This window comes from Amblyomma mixtum, chromosome 1, assembly GCF_055824585.1.
Source record: "Amblyomma mixtum isolate Tamu chromosome 1, ASM5582458v1, whole genome shotgun sequence".
In the NCBI taxonomy this organism is placed as follows: Eukaryota; Metazoa; Arthropoda; class Arachnida; order Ixodida; family Ixodidae; genus Amblyomma; species Amblyomma mixtum.
This window is the reverse complement of record NC_143012.1, coordinates 11776165-11797323: the sequence shown is the minus strand read 5'-3', so window position 1 is coordinate 11797323 and position 21159 is coordinate 11776165. Positions and strand designations below refer to the sequence as shown.

At 47.1% G+C, this 21159-nt stretch overlaps 1 protein-coding gene across 1 annotated transcript in view; it reads left to right on the top strand.

Annotated features, from left to right (window-relative positions):
- Window positions 1-21159, top strand: part of LOC149365466 (putative sodium-dependent multivitamin transporter) — a 45477-nt gene that overhangs the window by 12578 nt on the left and 11740 nt on the right. Inside the window, exons 6-11 of the mRNA XM_089542759.1 lie at window positions 10785-10942; window positions 13882-14022; window positions 15666-15795; window positions 17713-17801; window positions 19654-19763; window positions 20694-20761. Coding sequence (XP_089398885.1) covers window positions 10785-10942; window positions 13882-14022; window positions 15666-15795; window positions 17713-17801; window positions 19654-19763; window positions 20694-20761 — 696 coding nt within the window. The remainder of the gene's footprint in view (window positions 1-10784; window positions 10943-13881; window positions 14023-15665; window positions 15796-17712; window positions 17802-19653; window positions 19764-20693; window positions 20762-21159) is intronic.

Here is a 21159-nt window from a genome sequence, read left to right as displayed (position 1 = left end):
CTTTTGTGTGTGTGCGCCCCCGCATCCTCCTCCTAACGACCACTCGCATCCTCCTCCTAACGACCACTTGCCCCTCGTCGCACGCTGTCGCCAGATGCCCCCCCATGGTGCGCCCCCGCATCCTCCTCCTGTTTTGGGAAGCCACTCCCTCCCGTGGACGCTTCTCCGCTCCCTCCTTTCTTCGGGCGGCCAGTTCGGCTCCTGCCTCGGTCGACGCTGGTCGCACCCTCATCGGCTTTAAATAAACGAAGTCTTAAAGTACCGTGTGCGTCTTTCGCTGCATTCAACACAGCGACCGGACACGACAGTGGCGACGAGAAAGTGGATTCGACCCGCGCTACGCAACGCTATTGACAAGCCATGGCTACGCGAGGGTTTCCCAATCAGATACCAGAGTTCAACGGCTCATCGTGGTCATCGTGGGTTGGACGCCTTCAGTTCTACTTTGAAGCTAACAACATCACAGACCCAGCCTTGAAGAGGGCCAACCTGCTGACGCTGTGCGGGGAGCAGACCTACGATACTGTCTGCGCCCTTATTCAGCCAAGCACACCAGCGGCAGTGTCTTACGACGACATCGTAAAAGCGCTGCAAAAGCACTACGACCCAAGGCCATCCGAGGTCTACAGCCGGGCTCGCTTCCAACGACGAGATCAACTGGGAGGAGAAACTGTGAGCGCCTACGTAGCCGCGCTCAAGAAGCTCGCTGCCGACTGCAATTTTGGAACGCTGTCGACAACAGCTACCGGGCAGGAGGGAGACGCAGCTTCTTCTGCTAACACCACCATGCTTCCCTTGGACGTGATGTTACGCGACAGATTTGTGTGCGGACTGAGTGACGAGTCACTGCAGCAGCGCCTGTTCGCTGAGAAGGACCTCACATTCAGCAAAGCTTACGACATCGCCGTTCGAGCGGAGAGCGCCGGTCACCAGCAGAGAGGGATTCGCCGGAACACCGAGCCGGTACACCAGACAAGCAACCAGGTGCGCAAGCCTTCTGTTGTTGTAAAATCGGTCAAAAAGGCACAACGCTGCTGGCGGTGTGACGACCAACACAACCCCCAGGGATGTCGATTCCAGTCAGCCACGTGTAATTTTTGCCACAAGCGAGGGCATATCGAAAGAGCATGCATTACGAAACGGAGACTTGCCAAGATAAAGTCACCTTCCCAGCCTAATCACAGCGTCAACGCCTCAGAGAATACGCCGCTATCTGATCTCCATGGAGCAACATCAGCAACACCATCTGTGTTGTACGACCTGAACACCATGAATCTCGGCACGCGACCGAAGATTTTTACAGAAGTAAGCGTACATCACCAGCTGATTAAGTTCGAGGTGGACTCCGGCGCAGCCTGTACTCTGATCAGTGAGGACACGTTCCGAACTTCATGGCCATCTGACGCACCCGCCCTGCAACAAGACGACACGCACCTGCGAACGTGGTCAGGACAGAATCTGCCACTATTGGGCTCTGCCAACGTGCAGGTTAACTACAACGGCCAGACCCATACGCTACCTCTGCTTGTTGTGAAGGGCACAGGATCAAGCCTTCTAGGGAGAAACTGGTTTTCTCCACTAGGCGTGATGATATGCGGCATACACCAGACGCCGAGCCAGAACATGGTTGAGCAACTGCAAGAGAAATACGAAAGAGTATTCTCGGAAGAGATTCCAGGAAACGAAGGGCCCCCGGTCACACTGGAGTTGTTGGACAACGCGCAACCCAAATTTCTGAAGGCCAGGCCGGTGCCGTTTGCTCTCCGAGATTCAGTTGAAAAAGAGTTGGACAAACTGGAGCAGCAAGGTGTCATCGAGCCGACGCAGCATTCAGAATGGGCCACACCACTTGTCGTAGTTCGCAAGAAGAACGGAACCATACGCCTCTGCGGAGACTACCGGAGCACCGTCAATCTTGCGACTAAAGCGTCCTCTTACCCGCTACCGACACCTGAAGAAGTATTCAGTGTACTGCGTGGCGCAAGAGTCTTCAGCACATTGGACCTCACCCAGGCGTATCAGCAGCTGAAGGTGAGCGAGTCAACTGCTGAATTATTGGCAATTAACACACTGAAAGGCTTGTACAAAGTCAAGCGACTGCCTTTTGGCGTAGCTGCAGCCCCGGCCATATTTCAAAAATTCATGGAGACAGTGCTTCAGGGCATCCCAGGAGTTTGTGTCTACCTTGACGATGTCATCATCAGTGGCACTTCCACTGAAGAGCATGCAGTGCGCCTAGAGCTCGTTCTCGAAAGGCTAGCAAACGCTAATTTGTGCATAAGCAAATAGAAGTGCTGTTTTGCGGTGCCAGAGGTGCAATTTCTGGGACACCGAATTGATGCGGAAGGCATTCACCCTACCGAGGACAAAGTGCGAGCGATCACAGAAGCACGAGCTCCAACAAACAAGCAGGAGCTACAGGCTTTTCTCGGACTCTTGACGTTCTACGACCGGTTCTTGGAACAAAGAGCTACCGTGGCCAACGACTTATACCCACTCCTTCGGAAAGATGTGACATGGACATGGTCGCCACGCCATCAGCAGTCATTCGATGCCCTGAAAGACCTGATTCGAAGATGTACAGTCCTCCGCCACTACGACGAAAGGAAGCCTCTGCTTTTGGCTTGCGACGCATCACCGTACGGAGTCGGCGCGGTTCTATCGCAAACTGACGAGCAAGGAAGGGAAGCTCCCATCGCCTTCGCCTCACGTACGTTGTCGCAAGCAGAACGCAACTACGCGCAACTTGACAAAGAAGGGCTAGCCATCGTCTACGCGGCGACACATTTTCACCAGTACATTGCCGGCCGAAAGGTGACCTTTATAACCGATCACCGACCGCTATTGGGCATTCTGGGACCACAAAGGCCTATGCCACCAACTTTGTCTCCGCGAATGACACGTTGGTGCATCAAACTCTCAGCGTACGACTACGCTCTGGTCTACCGCAATGGGAGTAAACATCAAAACGCCGATGCGCTAAGCCGTCTGCCACTAGACGCAACTGTTGACGAACCATTTCCACCAGGAGACGTTCTGATGTTCGAAGCACTGCCAGAACCTCCGCTTACAGCAGGCACAGTTGCAGCATCTACGCAGAAGTGCGCAGCTCTCCGGCTAGTTTACACAGCTGTTCAACAAGGCAACGTGCATAAACTCAAAGGGGACAACTTCGACGCTTACCGCAGGCGAGCTACAGAGTTGAGCACCCATCGCGGCTGCATCATATTTGGGTCCCGAGTTGTGATGCCGAGAGAACTACGCGCACAAGCTATGTCTCTCATCCACGCCGGACATCGGGGCATCGTTGCAATGAAAAAGTGTGCCAGAAGCTACATGTGGTGGCCTGGCATTGACAACGACATCGAAACAGTGGTGCGAGAATGCAAGCCTTGCCAGAGCAGCCGGAGCGCCCCGCCGAAAGCTCCTGTCCCAGAATGGGAAAAGCCAGACACACCATGGCACACACTGCACATTGATTTTGCAGGACCAATTGAGGGCTGCACTTTCCTTGTGGTCGTAGATGCCTACACAAAGTGGCTTGAGATAAGGCAAATGGGACAGACGACTTCGGCAGCAGTCATTGACAACCTCCGATCACTATTTGCAACGTTCGGCCTGCCGCGCAAGGTAGTGTCGGACAACGGAACACCGTTTGTGTCTGCGGAGATCCTCAAGTTTTATCGCGACAACGGGATCTCATCAGTTACATCGGCCCCCTACCACCCAGCGACAAACGGACAAGCCGAGCGCTACGTAGCCGAGCTAAAACGCGCCCTTGAAAGAGATCAGACAGGCTCGCTGCAGCGCCGCCTTGCGCGCTTTCTCTTCAAGCAGCACACGACGGTTCAGAGCACAACAGGCGAGACCCCCTCGAAAATGATGTTCGAGCGTGAAATGCGAACCCAGCTCACAGCCATCCTCCCCGAGCCAAAGGCAGAGACGTTCCGGGAGGAAAAAGCAATTCCGCGCTGCGGCACGCTTAATGAGGGGCAGCGCGTCCTCGCCCGACAGTTTCTGAAAAAGCCACGCTGGGAGGAAGCTACAATTGTCAGACGCATAGGCCTGCGCTCTTGGCTCGTCAACATACATGGCACAGTAGCACGCCGACATCTCAACCAGCTGCGTAGATTTACGACGCCGTCTGAGAGCTGTCCGCCAGCGGAGAGAACACGTGCACCATCTTCCCACATAGCCTGGCACCTCTTCCCGGAAGAAGAGACTTCGCCCAGGACAGACCTAGGAGACACAGCGAACAACAGCCAGCCTACAAGTGTTTCTCCCCCGAGCGCACAAAGCCAGCGCGCCTCCACGCGTGAGCGCCGACCCCCTGCACGATACCAGGCAACTTTCTAAGGGGGAAGGAAGTGTTGTGTCCCCTTATTGCTTTTGTGTGTGTGCGCCCCCGCATCCTCCTCCTAACGACCACTCGCATCCTCCTCCTAACGACCACTTGCCCCTCGTCGCACGCTGTCGCCAGATGCCCCCCCATGGTGCGCCCCCGCATCCTCCTCCTGTTTTGGGAAGCCACTCCCTCCCGTGGACGCTTCTCCGCTCCCTCCTTTCTTCGGGCGGCCAGTTCGGCTCCTGCCTCGGTCGACGCTGGTCGCACCCTCATCGGCTTTAAATAAACGAAGTCTTAAAGTACCGTGTGCGTCTTTCGCTGCATTCAACACAGCGACCGGACACGACAGGCAATAAATCGTACGCGGGACATTGGCTAATACTCAAACACATCACGTTCCTAAGTCGGGGAGAGGACGTACAAAGGCGACGGAAAGAAATGCGAACATTTCTTTCTTTGCATCATATTTGAGCATTTTCTTGCACCATATTTTCCCTTCGGCGATAGCAAAAAGAAGCGAGTCGCCCGTGATACATTCCAGTACGTCTTTAACCTATATTTCTTGCCACCCAGGTAAAACCGCGATAAAGAGAAGTTCGAACAGCGGAGAGCGTTTCTTTCTACCGGAATAGTACGCAAAACATTTACGTAAGCATCTGGGCTGGCGTACGACAACGTGACTTGCCTTAAATACGTGTGGGCAGAGAGGAAAACGCGTTAACAGTCTAAATAAATGCAAAAGGTGTCGTCCGCTATAAGGATAACTCGGATATCTCCTTCCATGTGTAAATTAAATGCACGGAGCTGTAAGTTATGGCCCGTGCGCCGACGTAATCGATTATTTCTTCATTGGGGATGAATTGAGAATGCAAAATGAGGACGAACGAGTTTTTAGCATGTTCAGAGGGCTTCTTTTTTTTTAATACTGATTCGTTTTGACAGCGTCATCGTTCACCTTGAAATTCCACTCCTCCGTGTCCTTGCATGCATGTCATTACCTTTTTTGAGCAGAAGAAGATAGGGAAATTAAGAGCTCGTTATGACATACATATTCAGGAAGCCAACAGTCATCTAAACCATAAAAAGCATAGCGGATTGTTTTTTTTTTACTTGTTGGGTTGATTAATGGGAAATTAGTAGTGTACTCACTTTATCGCTAAAAACTTATCGATTAAGGTAATTGAATAATTCGTTAAGTTTTTTAATCTAAAAGCACAATTAATAGACAACTCTTGTTTGCTACGCGATAGAAATTAGTACTCCTAGCAGTTTTCACTTGGATATTGCGTCATCGAATTCCCATTCGCGGAACTTTCAGGCGTTGCAGTCGTCGCTACTGAAAAAATATTATCTCACGAAAATTAGTCCTGCTCTCAACTGCCGTCGGCTTGCGGCTTTGTTGAGCACATTATTAGAACTAAGGTCGCTTCGACTGACTATTCTCTCACTGTATTAAGCCTGGACAGTAATTGCTAGAATCTCGCTCTCATCCCTCAACATCGCCGTTAGAAACAAAACTCTACGACGCGCCATTGAGAGAAAGGGCCATACTTTGTCAGGGAAGGATTCGCAAGAGCGAAGAAATCACCCCGCGCGGTTTTTTTTCATAAACGCTGTTAATCCGCACTATCCTAGCATTCATTTGTACAGTGAACGCACTGATGTAAATGCAGTGTTGTGTGTTAGCTTTTCTTGAACGCGGTACTGTCTTCGAACTATGAGACCTCGTTCTGTGTAGCGGTACACATGTATCTCTCTTTTTTTCGCATGTATTGAATAAGCTGGACATCTTTATTTGACTGATATGCATAGTTGTCCACTAAAAGTGAAAACCCTAACATATTTCTGCGGGTGGTGAAAGTTGGAAGGCAATGACGATAAAAGAGAGAAACATAGTGAATAACAAATGCTTTGCACAAAATGAAAACATACTGCAGGTATAATTATCTCCGCAATCTCTTGTGAAAGTTGCAAAGTCCTTAAAAAATAAATCAAGAGCAGGCGGGATACCGCAGTTGTAAAAGCGCGTCACGTGCGCAGTAGAACTGAGGTTGTACGAAGCGCCGTCAAAACACTGCTTTGTCGAAGCTATTTAATACAAGCATTAGCATTTTATGCAGAAATGGTATCTTTACCCAGTGTTGTGGCTCCTGCTGTGCGTCCTTTCAGCTAAATGGAATGTTGTAGTGACCAGTGCATTGTCCTTTCCATCTGTCCATCTCTTTATCTCTTGTCCTTGTCTTGTCTTGTCAGCTTAAATGCTGCAAACGGAAGCCTTAGTGAGCGATTGCTGCATTCATGCAGGTGTCAGCCATAAAGATACGATTTCACGGGAACAAGGCTTTCCTTCGCAACATATTGCGTACACGTCTAAGGAGCACGCAATGACGATGTTACGACGACCGCATCAGGTACCGCGACCAAAGGACGTGGGACCTTGGGAGCATCGCCCCAAGGGATGGAGAGAGCGCCATCAGATAGCGGCGCAGAAAATGCAAAATGCCGGTTTCGGAACGGCGCCAAGTTTTGAACCATGATATCCCCGCTGCCGCCGCGGGGACTACGAGACGCGCAAAGAATTGCATGCCAAGGGGAGGGGGCAATTGTAACACGCGTCAGAGACGACACGTGTTGCTACCACTACCTCCGTAGACGCTGAAAATTACCTGTGCACTTATTTATGATGGCGCAACCGGGACTTCATCGTGGACCAGATTTCATGGTCAAGGAATAAGCTGCGCGCGCGTTCAGAAGCGCAAAAGGTCTTGTGGCGACGTTGCTGTCCCAACGAGGCTGAACATTAAAGCGTTGGCCTCAACCAGCTGCCAAGCTGATGGTAGCTTATGCAACCCGGAGGACACTTTTTAGGATCGACAAGGGCCACGAAACTCGTCGCTACTTGCTTTGAACAAACCACAGAGTGCAATATCGAGGTTTGCTTCAAAGCCAACTGATTCCAGCTTGGCCTTGCTTGTTGGAAATGCCGATAGCGGCAGGAATTTCGTAGTCTTGATGAACGGCTGCCTTCGCAGTACAATAAACTATTTTCTATGCTGAAGTTATACTTGCGAATGTAGTTTGGTGAGTGTTGTGGAATAAATTGCAAATTGCAGAGTTTAGCGTACCGAAGCGACACATGGGCTATGGATTCGCCATAGTGGAGGGCTCTGAATCAATTTAGGCCACCCGGGGTTCTCTAACGTGGGCTTAAATTACACAGCAGAGAAGATTTTTTTGTACTGTCTGTATCGAAAAATGGCTGCCGCGATAGGGATTGAACCTCCGACCTTGGCTTCGGGAACCGAACGACGAAGCTTCTGAACCGCGGAGGTGAGCAGTGTTGAGAAAGCCTCACCGGCAACAGGAAAGAGCCGAAAGTATGTGCAGGACCGGTAAAATTTGGCAGATTGGATATCAACGCAAACTGCACGTTCTCAACATTCTTCAGAATTTATGAGCAGATCAAGGTTTGGCTTTCATTTGAAGCAGGATTGGACAGCATACGGTGGAAATGATTTCACGGCTTCTTCATCAGACACAGAATTTGTAGATTGATCTTTCTTTATTCACCGGTAAATAGAAAATTTGTTATCTCACCAAAACCTTATGTCAAGCACTCTGTAACATGGGGAAACCGACACAGACATAATTAAACGCTGGCCACCTATTTTGCAATGACAAGCCAATATAAATACTCATATTTTCCGCGAACTATAATGGATTGGAACTCGTTACATTAAGGGGTGTTTGGAGATGAAAATCTTGGAAATATCGCGGAAAACATTGTGTAATACTGGGTTTACATTTCATGCTCCTTATATTCTGTATATCTGCCTATTTACACTGTCACCATTCAGTGCATATAATTTAATTGTTATTTCTTGTCGTTACGGATATTTAATCTTTCTAGTTTTTGTCCATCGTATCTAGACCATAAGAGGTCTGCAGTATCGTGTAAATGAAATAAAAATGTTTTTTTTTCATACTCGGTTAAAAACCCATTACTAGTTCTTGCGGTCTGGCAGTCTCAGCAGTGGCTCATATGTTTTATGCTGAACAGAGGCAAGCCTATTTCTTAATTACTGATTTAACAAATTTGATCAGTGAGAAGTTGGAAACAAAACTAATAGTTAATCGGGACGCTGCTTCTAAAATGCATCTGTATTCCATCTGAACTAAACGTTACACTCAAGTAGTGTACTTTCACAAAGTGCGTTCCAACAACATATATGTATACGCTGTCTTTATCCAAGCCCGCTTTTAAATAAAGAGTTCACGAGTATGCATAAAGTAGGCAGTTTTAACTCCGACGCCATTGCTCTGTGGCAATTCTTTACCTTCGATTACAATTCAGCCCAATTATTCACCAAGTTGACTGCCTGATCAAGCTAATAAACGAACGCGTTGTGGGATTTAGATCGGCGACAAAGAGCGCGAAATAATCGAACTCGACAAGTAAAGATATTAATCCGATAACATTAGAGTTGCTGCCACACCAATATCCCGCCGATGCACCTGAAGAAATTCGATGACTGGTCGAAGGAGGTGACATGACTTTTGTGACGTCATTACAGCCTGACCACTATGGCAGGTGGCAACATGGCCGCCGGATTGTGATCAGTGTGACTACCGTCCGTGGCAGACGGCAATTAAATAATGATTGGTCGAGGGAGGTCACATGACCTCGCAACGTCATGAAAAGTTGCCTACCGAGAAGCGACAAACCTATTTTCTAGATAGCAGCCTAAAGAACGATGATCAAAAGTAAAAAAAAAAAACAACATGGTATAAGCCAATGTCGGCATCGTCACAGCCTAGCTCATACGGCAGCTAGCAGCCTGAATACGGCTGTTGATGGACCTACAAAGGCAAAGAAACTGACGCAAACATACACAGAAGTTGCAACAGAAGCTGCGATAAATGTAAAACATAACGGTATCCTATTCCACTCTCGAGGTGTCTTAAGTGACCCCGTAGGTTTTAGTTGCAGAAAAGATTTGTACTGCGCGAATGGGACCGGACAGGAGAACAAGCAACACAGACGACAACACAGGCGCAGACTTCCAACTGTTTATTCGAGACCGAAGAGCAAACAATATATTGGGTGAGCCTATGCGCATAACCATCACTGTAATTCACAGAAGACCTGATTAAAATCTAGACCACATTGAACAAAATTTGCAGTGCAGAAAGGCCGATAAACCAAAGAGTTTTCAGTTAGCATGTCCCCAGAAACACAATGTCAAGAAAACGATTAGGAACTAGCAAGGAACCTAACAATCAGCCAGAGTAAAGAGCATTAAAAATACTGGAAGTGACAATGCAGTTGTCCCTACAGACAACGGGAGTAAAAATATTATGAGAACGCGATAAAAACATGGTGTGACATATGGAAAAACCGGCATGAGAGAATGGAAACAACAAAGAACAAGAGTAAATGTGGAAACTAAAACCCACATCGTACCCACATTTCACATCGTAAAAAATTGTGAAAAATTTGTCAGCACTCCGTCTATTTCGCTTTCACTGAGCGAAATCACGTTTTTAGACGGCCACCTATAATTGTTTCACTTGTGTCCCTAAGATGTACTTCAAGGCCGGAAATGTAGTTTTATGTTCACCTTTACACTTGTTCTTTGTTGCCTTCCATGTCTTGGTTGTTTTTCCATACCCCATTCCATTCTTTTACCGGGTTTTAATTTTCACCTTTACTCTTGTTGTTTGTTGTTTGCATGCTCTCATGCCGGTTTTTCCATATGTCACACCATGTTTTTATCGCGTTTTCATACTTTTTTTACTCCTGTTGTCTGCAGGGACAACTGCATTGTCACTTCCATTATTTTTCATGCTCTTCACTCTGGCTGATTGTTGGGTACCTTACTAGTTTCTATTCGTTTTATTGACATGGAGTTTCTGGGGACATGCTAACTTAATGCTCTCTGGTTTATCGACCTTTCTGCAATGCAAATTTTGATCAATGTGGTCTAGATTTTAATCAGACCTTGTGTGAATGACAGTGATGGTTATGCGCATAGGTTCACCCTCTATATAGCGTTCGCTTTTCGGTCTCGAATAAACAGTTGGAAGTCTACGCCTGTGTTGTCGTCTCTGTTCCTCATTCTCCTGTCCTGTCCCATTCGCGCAGTACTAATCTTTTCTACAATGAACCACCTAGCCGGCAAGAACGTTCTACTTCGTTTTTATTTGGCCCTTACCCAGCATGTCTAACCCTATGTACAGCTACATGTGAAATGAAAATGTGATTAGATTCACTAAGGGGACCAGAGACGGAAGTCTTGTTTGACATGGCAGCAAACTGCTTGACGTCGATGAGTACTACTGGAGTTCTGGCGAGCCCTTATTGTCCCGCGCCCTTGGAAACTGCGTTAAAATCACACGAGTTTTCTTATAATTTTTCCGTTGTGGTCCTTTCATGCAGGGAGGGCTCCGCAGCGTCGTGTGGGCCGACTGTGTTCAGGGAGTCATCATGACTGCCTCGCCGCTCATCATCATCGGGAAGATCGTGTACGACTCTGTGCACAGCGAGGTTCCAATGCGGCCTCTGACCGACTTCAACACGACGTTCTACTTTTGGGAGTAAGCTGTCGGACCCTCCCGATCCCGATCTTTTCTGTGTTCACTACATTTATCCTCTTTCTAACGCCATACTTGTTGCTTATAGCGTCTATGATTTAATCACTGAAGTGAGCAATAATCATGGCAAGAAGAAAGGAATGCAATAACACTGATTAAAAATGAGCCAATCAGTCGCTAATTCGTGGCACAAAAATACACACGCCGTCTGGACATCCTCATATGTCTTACGTTTTCCCTTTTCACGTAATTTGTGGTTTACAACTGGGCGAGAACGAAAAGGGAATCTTATTATTTCCAGGCAATTTTATGAATTAGCGGGAAAATGAACAGTTCATCGACTAAAAATTGTACAAACTCGCTAGATAAGGTACTGTTATTATATTCTATGAAATTCATGGTGCTCGGCTGCTGACCCGAAAGACGCGGGTTCGATCCCGGCCGCGGCAGTTGAATTTCTTTGGAGGAGAAATTCTAGAGGCCCGTGTACTGTGCCCGTGTACTATGCGATGTCAGTGCACGCTAAAGAACCCCAGGTGGTCGAAATTATCCGGAGCCCTCCACTACGGCGTCCCTCATAGCATTATTGTAAGAAAAGAACAGTAGCGCAAGCAAGACGAACACAAGAGAGGACCACACAGGACTCTCTTGTGTTCGTCTTGGTTGCGCTACTGTTCTTTTCTTACAATATGCACCATCTAGCCCAACAAAAGGTTCTTCTAAATCTCATAGCTTTAGTCGCTTTGGGACGTTAAACCCCATAAACCAAACCAAACCGAAATTCATGGAGCACAGGACGCTTAGTTTGTCTGTCAAACATTAACAGAACGAAAAAATGGCTGGCATTGTAGCATTGCGAAGCACAAAATATTGAGGGAAAGCATGGTGGGTCACCCAAATATCAAGGGTGGGCCGAACCCATTCTGGGGGTGCCCCAGATCCCTTCTGATTGTCCTCAACTCAATTTTGAAATTTTCGGGGGTGGGCGATTCCCATTTTGAGCTGTCCCAGGTCGGTTCCAAATGTGGGTCAACTCAGTTTTCAAATGTTTCGGGGTTGGCCACCCAAAATTTGAGGGTGGGCCAATACCATTTTGAGACTAGGTCAAGGCTGTCTTCCACCCAAGCACACTCAGAATAATGGGCAATCAAATTCGGCCAAGGTCATCCAAGGACAAATTTCGAGTGGTTCATGCCACATTCGGGCATAGGCCACGTTGGGGACATCCCATACTATATGTCAAGAACAAACCAATGGATTTTTCGCCGCCGTGGCGCAGTGGTTATGGCTCTCGGCTGCTGACCCGAAAGACGTGGATACGATTCCGGTCGCGGCGGTAGAATTTCGATGGAGGCGAACTTCTAGAGGTCTGTGTGTCGTGTGATGTCTGTGCACGTTGAAGAACCGCAAGTGGTCGAAATTTCCGGAACCCTTCACGGCGGCGTCCCTTATGGTCTGAGTCTCTTTGGGACGTTAAACCTCAATAAACCATTAACCATTGAATTTTCGTCCATTTCTGCCAAGGTCACTTCAAGGTCAAATTGTCAAATTTCGGGTGGCCCATGCTATTTGGGCATTGACCATGTCAGGCTATGCCATAAAAGCATCCCAAACTTCAGCACCATTGTCAAATTTCTCCGTTGCAAATTGAGTCACGTGACCCGCCAGGAAGTTTCACTCATACCACGGCTTTCGTCGAGAATGCAGCTAGTTGGCGGCGGAATTGAGCGATCTGTACGACATTTCGACCTGATTTCTTCCCCAGTTAGCGCAGCTACAGCGTCGACGTATACTACTGATCGACAAGCGCAGTAAATGCAATAGCCTCGTTGACTCGATACTAGGCTGGGTCGTAAAAGTCAAACGATACTGGTACACATGCTAGTCATTTATGTGCCGCGGTGGCTCTGTGGTTATGGCGCTCGGCTGCTGACCCGAAAGACGCGGGTTCGATCCCGGCCGCGGCGGTCGAATTTTGATGCAGGCGAAGTTCTAGAGGTCAGTCTACCGTGCGATGTCAGTGTACGTTAAAGATCCGCAGGTGGTCGAAATTTTCGGAACCCTTCACTACGGCGTTCCTCATACCGTGAGTCACTTTGGGATGTTAAACCCCCATAAACCCATTTACGTGCCTTTTCCGTTCAATCACTTACATTGAGAAGTACATTCTTATCAAAAAGCGCATTCTCATTGACCCAAACTTGAAACCAGATTCCAAGCAACTTTTTCTTTCAACAAATTTCCTTGGGTAAGGATGGTTTCCAGTTTTTCTCACGGCTCACCCCTGATCAGAATGCTTGGTGAAGAGCGGAAAAGAAACCAAACACTCATAGCATGTAGTACTTAGAAAATTACTGCGCTTAGAGACAAAGCTACTTAACGAAAAAAGTGATCGACAATAACGCAATGGCAAATGTAGACATTTTCTGAACTGTTGCCGGATAAGCATCCCCAAAACCCAAAAACTAAGCTAGGAAATTTCCGTTGAAAGTATGAACATCACTTACTTTGTTTCTTTCTTTGCTTCTTCCTAGTTTTCTCCTTCTTTTGCTTGTCATTTCATTAATACTTTCTCCCTTTCCGTCTTCCGCTTATACTCTTTCTTTTACTCTTTCCTGCCTTATTCCTTTCATCCTTCCGTCCGCTTCTCTTTCTTTCTTTGATGATTTCTTTTTCTTTTCTTTAAATTATTCGTTGATCGAGACTATTTTACGCATATTTTGTTTCGAAGCAGAAGTTGTGCACATGCACTATAGTGCTTCAAAGATCAACCTTGCGAAGAAAAAACCTCCCGAATTTAGAGAAAGAGAAACGAAGCGTAGATAGACTAAGGGTTCAGGTGTGGTCATACGCACGTACTTCCAAGCTTTTAGTGAGGGTGCGCGTACGACTTGTCCTTGTTCGTCTCCCGTTTTTCTTTATTTCCGTCTCCGTCCACGCAGAACCAGCTGGGACTTGACGAGCGACGAGACGGTCTGGGCGGCTGCAGTCGGAGCCCTGCCCCTGCACCTGGTGAGGCTCGGCCTGGACCAGATGATCACGCAACGGTTCCTGGCGGCCAAGTCAATGCGCGACGCCAGAACGTAGGTACACGCACAGCCCACGATGCAAGAGCGATGACACCATTAGAGTCCAAGCGTAGTGTTACCGCATACTGCGACCGTCTACCACCGGATACCAACAGCGAAATGCAGATAGTCCCAATTACAGCTCTAAACTAATGCATTTTTGGCCAAATTGAAGCAATTGATAGCAGTTTGTTACTACGCAAATTATCAAGGCGTAAACAAATTAATGTAATTTTATAACGTTAACAGCTTTCCATGATTGTTAAAGATACCGAGACTACTCAAGTAACACTTGTTGCTGGGCTAGTTGGTGCATTTTTCTTCGTACAAAAGCTAGCGCAAAAACACGACACACACAGGAAAGGTAGGAAAGGACGCGTTGTCCTGTCTACCTTTCCTGTGTGTGTCGTGTTTTTGCGCTAGCTTTTGTACGAAGAAAAATACCGAGACTACAAATATACTGAGCGCTTGCGCGCTTCGTGCAGCGGTTACGGTGTGAAGACAATGTAGAACATAAGGGTTCAAAATCCTCTTGTGTGCTTGAGTCCGAGCTGTACTGTGCTACGTATATGTGTGAGTTTGTGCGTGCGCGGGTGTGTTGTCACAGGGAAGGCAGAAAGGGGACACTAACAGAGCGAGTGAACTAGCAGTTCTGTATGTTTCCCGCTTTACAAGATATTTTCACGCAGTTAATAAAGTTAATAGAAACGTTGTCACAACCGCGCCGCATTTGGTTGCTAAAGAGGACTGCTTTTTTTGGTTTTTACTATACCATTCAGCTGCGAATAACTGTGTGAACGCGTGACAGTGTGCGAACATGTGGCACTTAACTTATTCTTTCTTCCGTTGCGTGCTTTGCATGTTACGCATGCTTCGAGGCATGCACCCGAACACAACATCAGTTTCAATGATAATACGCTTTTATAGCTCAGTCCCTTTTTGTTTTCTCACCGCTCCGTTGCTGTCTAATCTGGGCGAGTATTACTTAGTACGTACGTGCAGCACGTATTACTTAGTAAAACGATGGGAGTGCATGGTTGAAACATAAGAATAGAGAAACGTGTGTTAGGTAAGCCAGCTCGAGTTGATGGCAGGCTAGGTGCAAAGAAGGGGCAATGGAAATGGACACGGGGTTTTATGTAAAGAGCAGATAACTGATGTATATGCAAGCTAGCGGCGTGAACTTCAAGAGAAGGAATAACGCAAGAGGGAGCGGCAGAAAGGGAGGTTGGAAAAGGAGATAGGGAAGCTATAGAGGGTATAAGGTGGTCAGAGCTTGTAGCAGGACATGATTAATTGAAGAGATATTAGAAAGGCCTTGTTCGTAGAGTGGACATACAAGTGCGTCCAATATGAAAGGGAACACCCAGTTAGCACCAAAAGACGAATTTTTTGGTTATTACTCTAATAAATTTGAAATAACTTGGGCAATATACGACAAAAGGAAAGTAGTTCGAAAACAGGAAAATGGTGCTTGTCACGCATAATTAAGCAGTAATCGTAAATTTAATGCTCAAATTTTTTGCTTTCATATTGGAGAGACCTGTAGAGTGGCTGGCGGTAATGGTGGCCATGGTGATGATTGCACGCCACATAAATGCATGTGTCCCGTCATGCTTCGGTCTTTGTTTATTTGCCTGTTTTCCTTTTTCTTTCAGAGTAGCGTTTTGCTGTATCGGCATCCTCTCGTTTTTCTACGCTCTCAACGGAGTGACAGCCCTTGCCATAATCTTCTGGTACAGGGACTGCGACCCGCTCCTTTCTGGAAGCATTCCTCGCTACGAGCAGGTGATGAAAAAGCCATTGCCACCTTTACGCATCCCTGTATAGCGAAGAAAAACACCTATGTTATTACCTTTATGTTCCCGACATGAAAGAATATAATTGAATCTTTTAAATTCGTGCGACACTTGCGGTTTGATGCGCGGTTTGTCAGAAATTACACACCACTCGCCATACCCGGTCCAACGGCTACGGCATCGGCGGACGTATGTCAACCGCACATGAAGAATATCCATACGCAGAGTAGCATGCCAGCGATTTTTTAACGCCGGCTAAATTCTCTGTATTTCATTAAAGAGTCTCTCTCTCTCTCTCTCTCTTGGTGGTCAAGATACGTATATTTGAAGGAGACGAAGAATGCCAGAGGTTCATTCGACACTCATTGACAAGTTATGAATTCCAGCTTACCAATATCCCTGAATATAACTGTATATAACGATTTGTAACTTTGCATGCACTCACCTAAAGGGTTGAAACTCCGAAGTTCACAAAAAGGCTTAGGAAGCAAAATGATAGTGATAAATTTACCAGACAGGAACAAGTGAACGTAGATGTCAAAACAGATTCGAGTTAATGATAAGCAAGCTGAAATGAAGGCGAAAAAATTGACCACGGCGGGACATGTTATGCGGTGAAACAGATGAGCAGTCGTCTGTTACAATAAAAGTATAATATCAGGCGAAAGAAATCGCAGCCATTGGTGACCTAAAGTGAGGGCGAAGAAATGATAGTGGGGACTTTCCGGGCATATGATGGGCGCGACTGGCGCAGGCACAGTGATTAGTAAAGAGGACTTCGAGAACCATCTGTTTGCAGTAGCTTTATCTGCCTGATGATGTTCATGTTGAACGCCTTTGCACATCGTGCCTTAATTTCATGTTCAAGCTGAAGGTTGACGAATGCCATGGTGGTGTTCATGATGTTAAAGTTGGCTGCCGCTTCTGTAACGCTTCCAACATACAAGAACGAAATGACTCAATAGAACTATTGGGTGAACTAGGTGCCAAAGTTCATTTGGCTCAAATGCGCTTTGGTCCCGTCATTAAAGTGCGCTTAGCTAACTGCAGTTTTGAGCAGCAGTTGGTAATGCCAAAACGTTTCTTATTATTGCGTAGAAAGAAAGCAGACGGCGCTGCCCTTTATTCACCATGGAGAGGCGCAAGAATTCCGGGGAGATGAGGTTTCGCGTTTGGCTCGGCTATCGTTGGGCATGAACGCGGATTGAGACGTAACAATGCGACCGTTGTCGCGTCAAACCTCGAAGAACTGCTGCGAAGTCTTCCATACCAGCCTAACACTTGTCTTAAATTTATTGACGAGATCCCGACCACGTCGGCCGAATTTCAATGACGGCGAAATTCTAGATGCCCGTGTACTGTGCGATGTCAGTGCACGTTAAAGAAGCCCAGGTGGTCGAAATTTCCGGAGCCCTTCACTACGGCGTCCCTCATAGCATGAGTCGCTTCGGAACGTTAAACCTCATAAAAAGTAAAACTAAATTTATTGAAGTGAAAACGCACTACTAAAATTATTTCATCTGCATGTAGACGACTGTCTAATGGCGCAGATGCCGATTCAGATATAGAATCAACGTTCTCTTCTGGATACTAGCAAAGATAAATAAAAAACCTCGTCTTCCGGCCATTCCTGCCGTGGCTGAAGTGTTTCTTTAAGAACCTTGCACAGGCGGTTTCGCGTGCTTTCCCTCTAGGCAATATTGAGAAACTCTGCGGGCAACGCGACCTCCTCGTCGACCTCAGTTCTTGTGTTTTTCTTTCGCACAGCTTAATCAGATCGGGTAAATGCTGGTATTTTTTTGCATGAGCTTCTCCAGTGACACAGAGGTCGTTATAAAACGAAACTCCATTGATAAAGCGCGACTAGTGCCTGACTGTCTCTTCTCCCTTCCTTCACTCTTCGCAGATTGTGCCGTACTACGTCAACAAAAGCGCGAGTGCCCTGATGGGAATTAGGGGTCTATTTTTGGCTGGAGTCATTAGCGCGTCTATCAGGTGAGGAGCTTGTACAATTGCAAACGCGGGTGCGTCCGCAAAAGGAAATATTACGGTAGTGACACGTAGTGGTGACTGCATTTTGGTGAGCAGGGAGCCAGCGAGAATGGCTTCCAAACGAAACTCTTTATTTGGACTCAATTGGGCTCGCAAAGAGCTGAATGACTTGGCGGCGCCGTAGCAACAGGCATGCTCGGCGGTCGACGAACAGAATGCCCGCTAATCTCGGCTGTGCTCAGTTTAAAGCTGATAACGAAATTTTGATATACGCCGTGCAGTTACTACAACAGTCTGGAACAACCTAGAATCAGCTCCGCCTCGATGCGATCAATCGAGATAAATCTCGTCACGTCTTGCACCACAGTGTGATAAAGCCACGTGCCGGCGGCTTTAAAGAATGAACAAACAGTACCAAGATTAGCTGCAGTATCAGCTGATGTTCGCATTTATTTATCAGTTAGCATTACAAGGGTCAGTAAAAGCGTAAATGGCTAGCGCCTCCTGTAGCCAGTGTTTAACCTGCCACCGGGCTACGAATGAACTTAGCATAATACCTCGGATATACCGAACCCATATGAGCCCCCTCAGATGTAGGGAAGTTTCGTGTGTTAACCTCCGATATAAGGACCTTTCGTGCCTGGAACTCCGATGTAACGTACTTAGTGTGTTGACCTCGGATACAACGAAACTAAGTGTAAAACCTCGCATATAACGAATTGTGCAGTGCCAACTTCGGATGTAATGAACGTTTGGCTGGTAACGCATTCAAACGATCCACGTAGGATTGCCTGAGAGTTCTTCTTATATATGTTGTGAAGATTTAGAAGGTATCATTGTGAGCCACGTGAAAAACTTCCAAGGAGCGATAGTTTGTATTTATTGTCGTTGCTTAGATACATCACTGCTAATCGGATGCAGTAATTCTTGATCATCCACTCGTTATTGTTTGGGTACAAGTTCGAAGATTCGAATTCCAAAAGAAAACTTGAGCTCTAAGGGGTACCGCTTTATGTCGCATAAAGATGACGCAGTTACGAATTCGAGTGGGGCGGGAGCCTTCCGCTCTCCCTTGTACCTAATATGAGGAAATGTTCACGGTGAATCCTTCAGGGAGCCCCCCATTCTTTTCGAAGATGGAGATTAGACAAACGCATTCTTCAAGGCAACTCCTCCACCCATCCCACAACTGTTCCTTCCAAGTAATGTCCGTAAAACTACCACTGAGCTGATAGCTGGCTTCAGAAATTACCTCACTCTCTGGCTGGCTAAGATTTTTGTACTTGCCACCTTCGCAGTCCAGCTTTATCAAAACACTTATGCTGCCTATTCTATTCAGTGCATGCGTTTGATTCGTTTTAGAAGCCAAGATGTCGCCACGAACATGGACCAAGATACCAAGATATTTTTCATATCTTCCCTAAAATGTACAGCTCTCCCCTCACTATTATTGACGTCATATTGCTGAGTGTTTGCTGGGGCCAACTCCTAGAACCGCTGTAAGACGTCTGGTTTCAATCCTGATGGAGTTATTTAGGATTGAATTCAACGCAGACCAGACATCGCTGGCTGTGCAATTTCAATCGCGACGGAGCCCGATTCTTGTTGACACCAAGCTGGTTCCAAAAGCATGATCGAGATTGTGGATCGTAATCTATGATCAGCTGCTGGTATACTCGCGCCGAGGAAAAATTCGAAAGCAATCTATTATGTGACCAAACTGCTTCTTTGCATGTGATTTGACTATTGTGCAGAATATTTCACTTAAAGGTGCTTTTCATTCTCATTAAAAATCGTTAATAGACAGTCACCGCTTTCATTAAACGGGTCTGTTATTTTATGTTACTCTTTCCAGCACGATATCATCCATAGTGAATTCCCATGCGGCTGTACTGTATGTGGACATCGTGTCCCCGTACATCAACATTCCAGAGCGAAGATCAAGTCTAGTGATGGCAGCTCTCGGTGAGTACGATACTTTTCAAGGGGAACAGGATTGTGCGAGGGTGGAGGCTGTCAGCATTATGAAAATACGGAGACTTTAAGGCTCTCGTTCTGCAGAACATCTGGCGTCGTCGATGTCGTCGCCGTCGTCGTCGTGAGCAAAAAGTCTTGATTGTGCCACATGCCAACCATGACAGATGGCAGTTAAATTAATGATTGGTCACGTAAAGTTGCTCGGGAAGTGAAACCTGGTCTCACAATCCCCAGCGTTGGCAGTGTTTGAAAAAAATTGGGAATGGTTTAGCTCTGATTAATCCTGGAGAATTGCGAAAGCAACTAGGAGAGAGAGAGAGGCGATGGAGAGCGCGCGGCAGCGGCGGCGGCCCCAGCACGCTAGCTATGCGCCGCTACTGCGCATGCGCAACTGGCGAGAGCGGCGGCGGCACCTCTGAGTCGCCCGCGCAGCGACGGCGGCGGCGCGCCAGCTGTGCGCCGTGTGACGTCACTGCTCGCGCATGCGCAGTATGGCCCTTCGTCAACAGCCACCTGCTGGGGCAGTGGCGCATCGCTTAGCCGCTGAACCACTGCGCTTGGACTGGTATGGGGACTGCACGCGATCTAAGAATGTGAAGTAGAGAGCGACCGTGTCTCGAAATGATATGAAAAGGGGATCTCAGGCCGCTTCACTGACCCGTTAATGTTATCGCGTCGTATCTTTAAGGTGGAGCTTGTGTGTCCCCTAACGTATTTTTTTTTTATTTTTTTGCGGTTTGCTGCACTGTGCGGAGAGTGTGAAACGCACTGAAACGAATGATTTTGACAAATGGGAGTTTCTACATATGGGAGTTTTTTCTGACTCGTTCCGCCGAGGCGTAAGCGCCGCTTCTTGTTATTTAATACAATCAACTTTGTGAAATCATGTTTGACTGGCATATTGCTATTGTGTTACAGCAACGGGAAGTGGTACAGTCATGACTGTCCTGGGTCTTCTGGTGCCGTACATTGGATCTGCCGCAAGGGTGAGGGTTGGAAGCCGGTGCTCCTATTTACTGTATGTAGTCTAATAGCAATGAGAATGAAGTACTTAATTGAACACTCAACTTTGAACGTCTGTGCTAGACTGGTTGCACTTGGCCCGGGAAATAGGTAGCGCAGCAAAATGTGCAGAAGGAAGTTTCTAACAGCAACACGAAATTGAATGCAGTTGCTTAAGAAATGACACTCTATAAAAACGAAAAGTAAATATTATGTCGGCGCACTGCGCAGAAGCATACAGAAGAAAAAAACGCTACAAACTGTTCGCAATAATTTTCAGCAGATTTATCAGCTGGCACCCTAAGTGCCCCCCTCGCCGGACCGGATTCCGTCAAACACTCAAATAAATGAGTCCATCTGTGTATGTGGGTTGTTCTCTGAT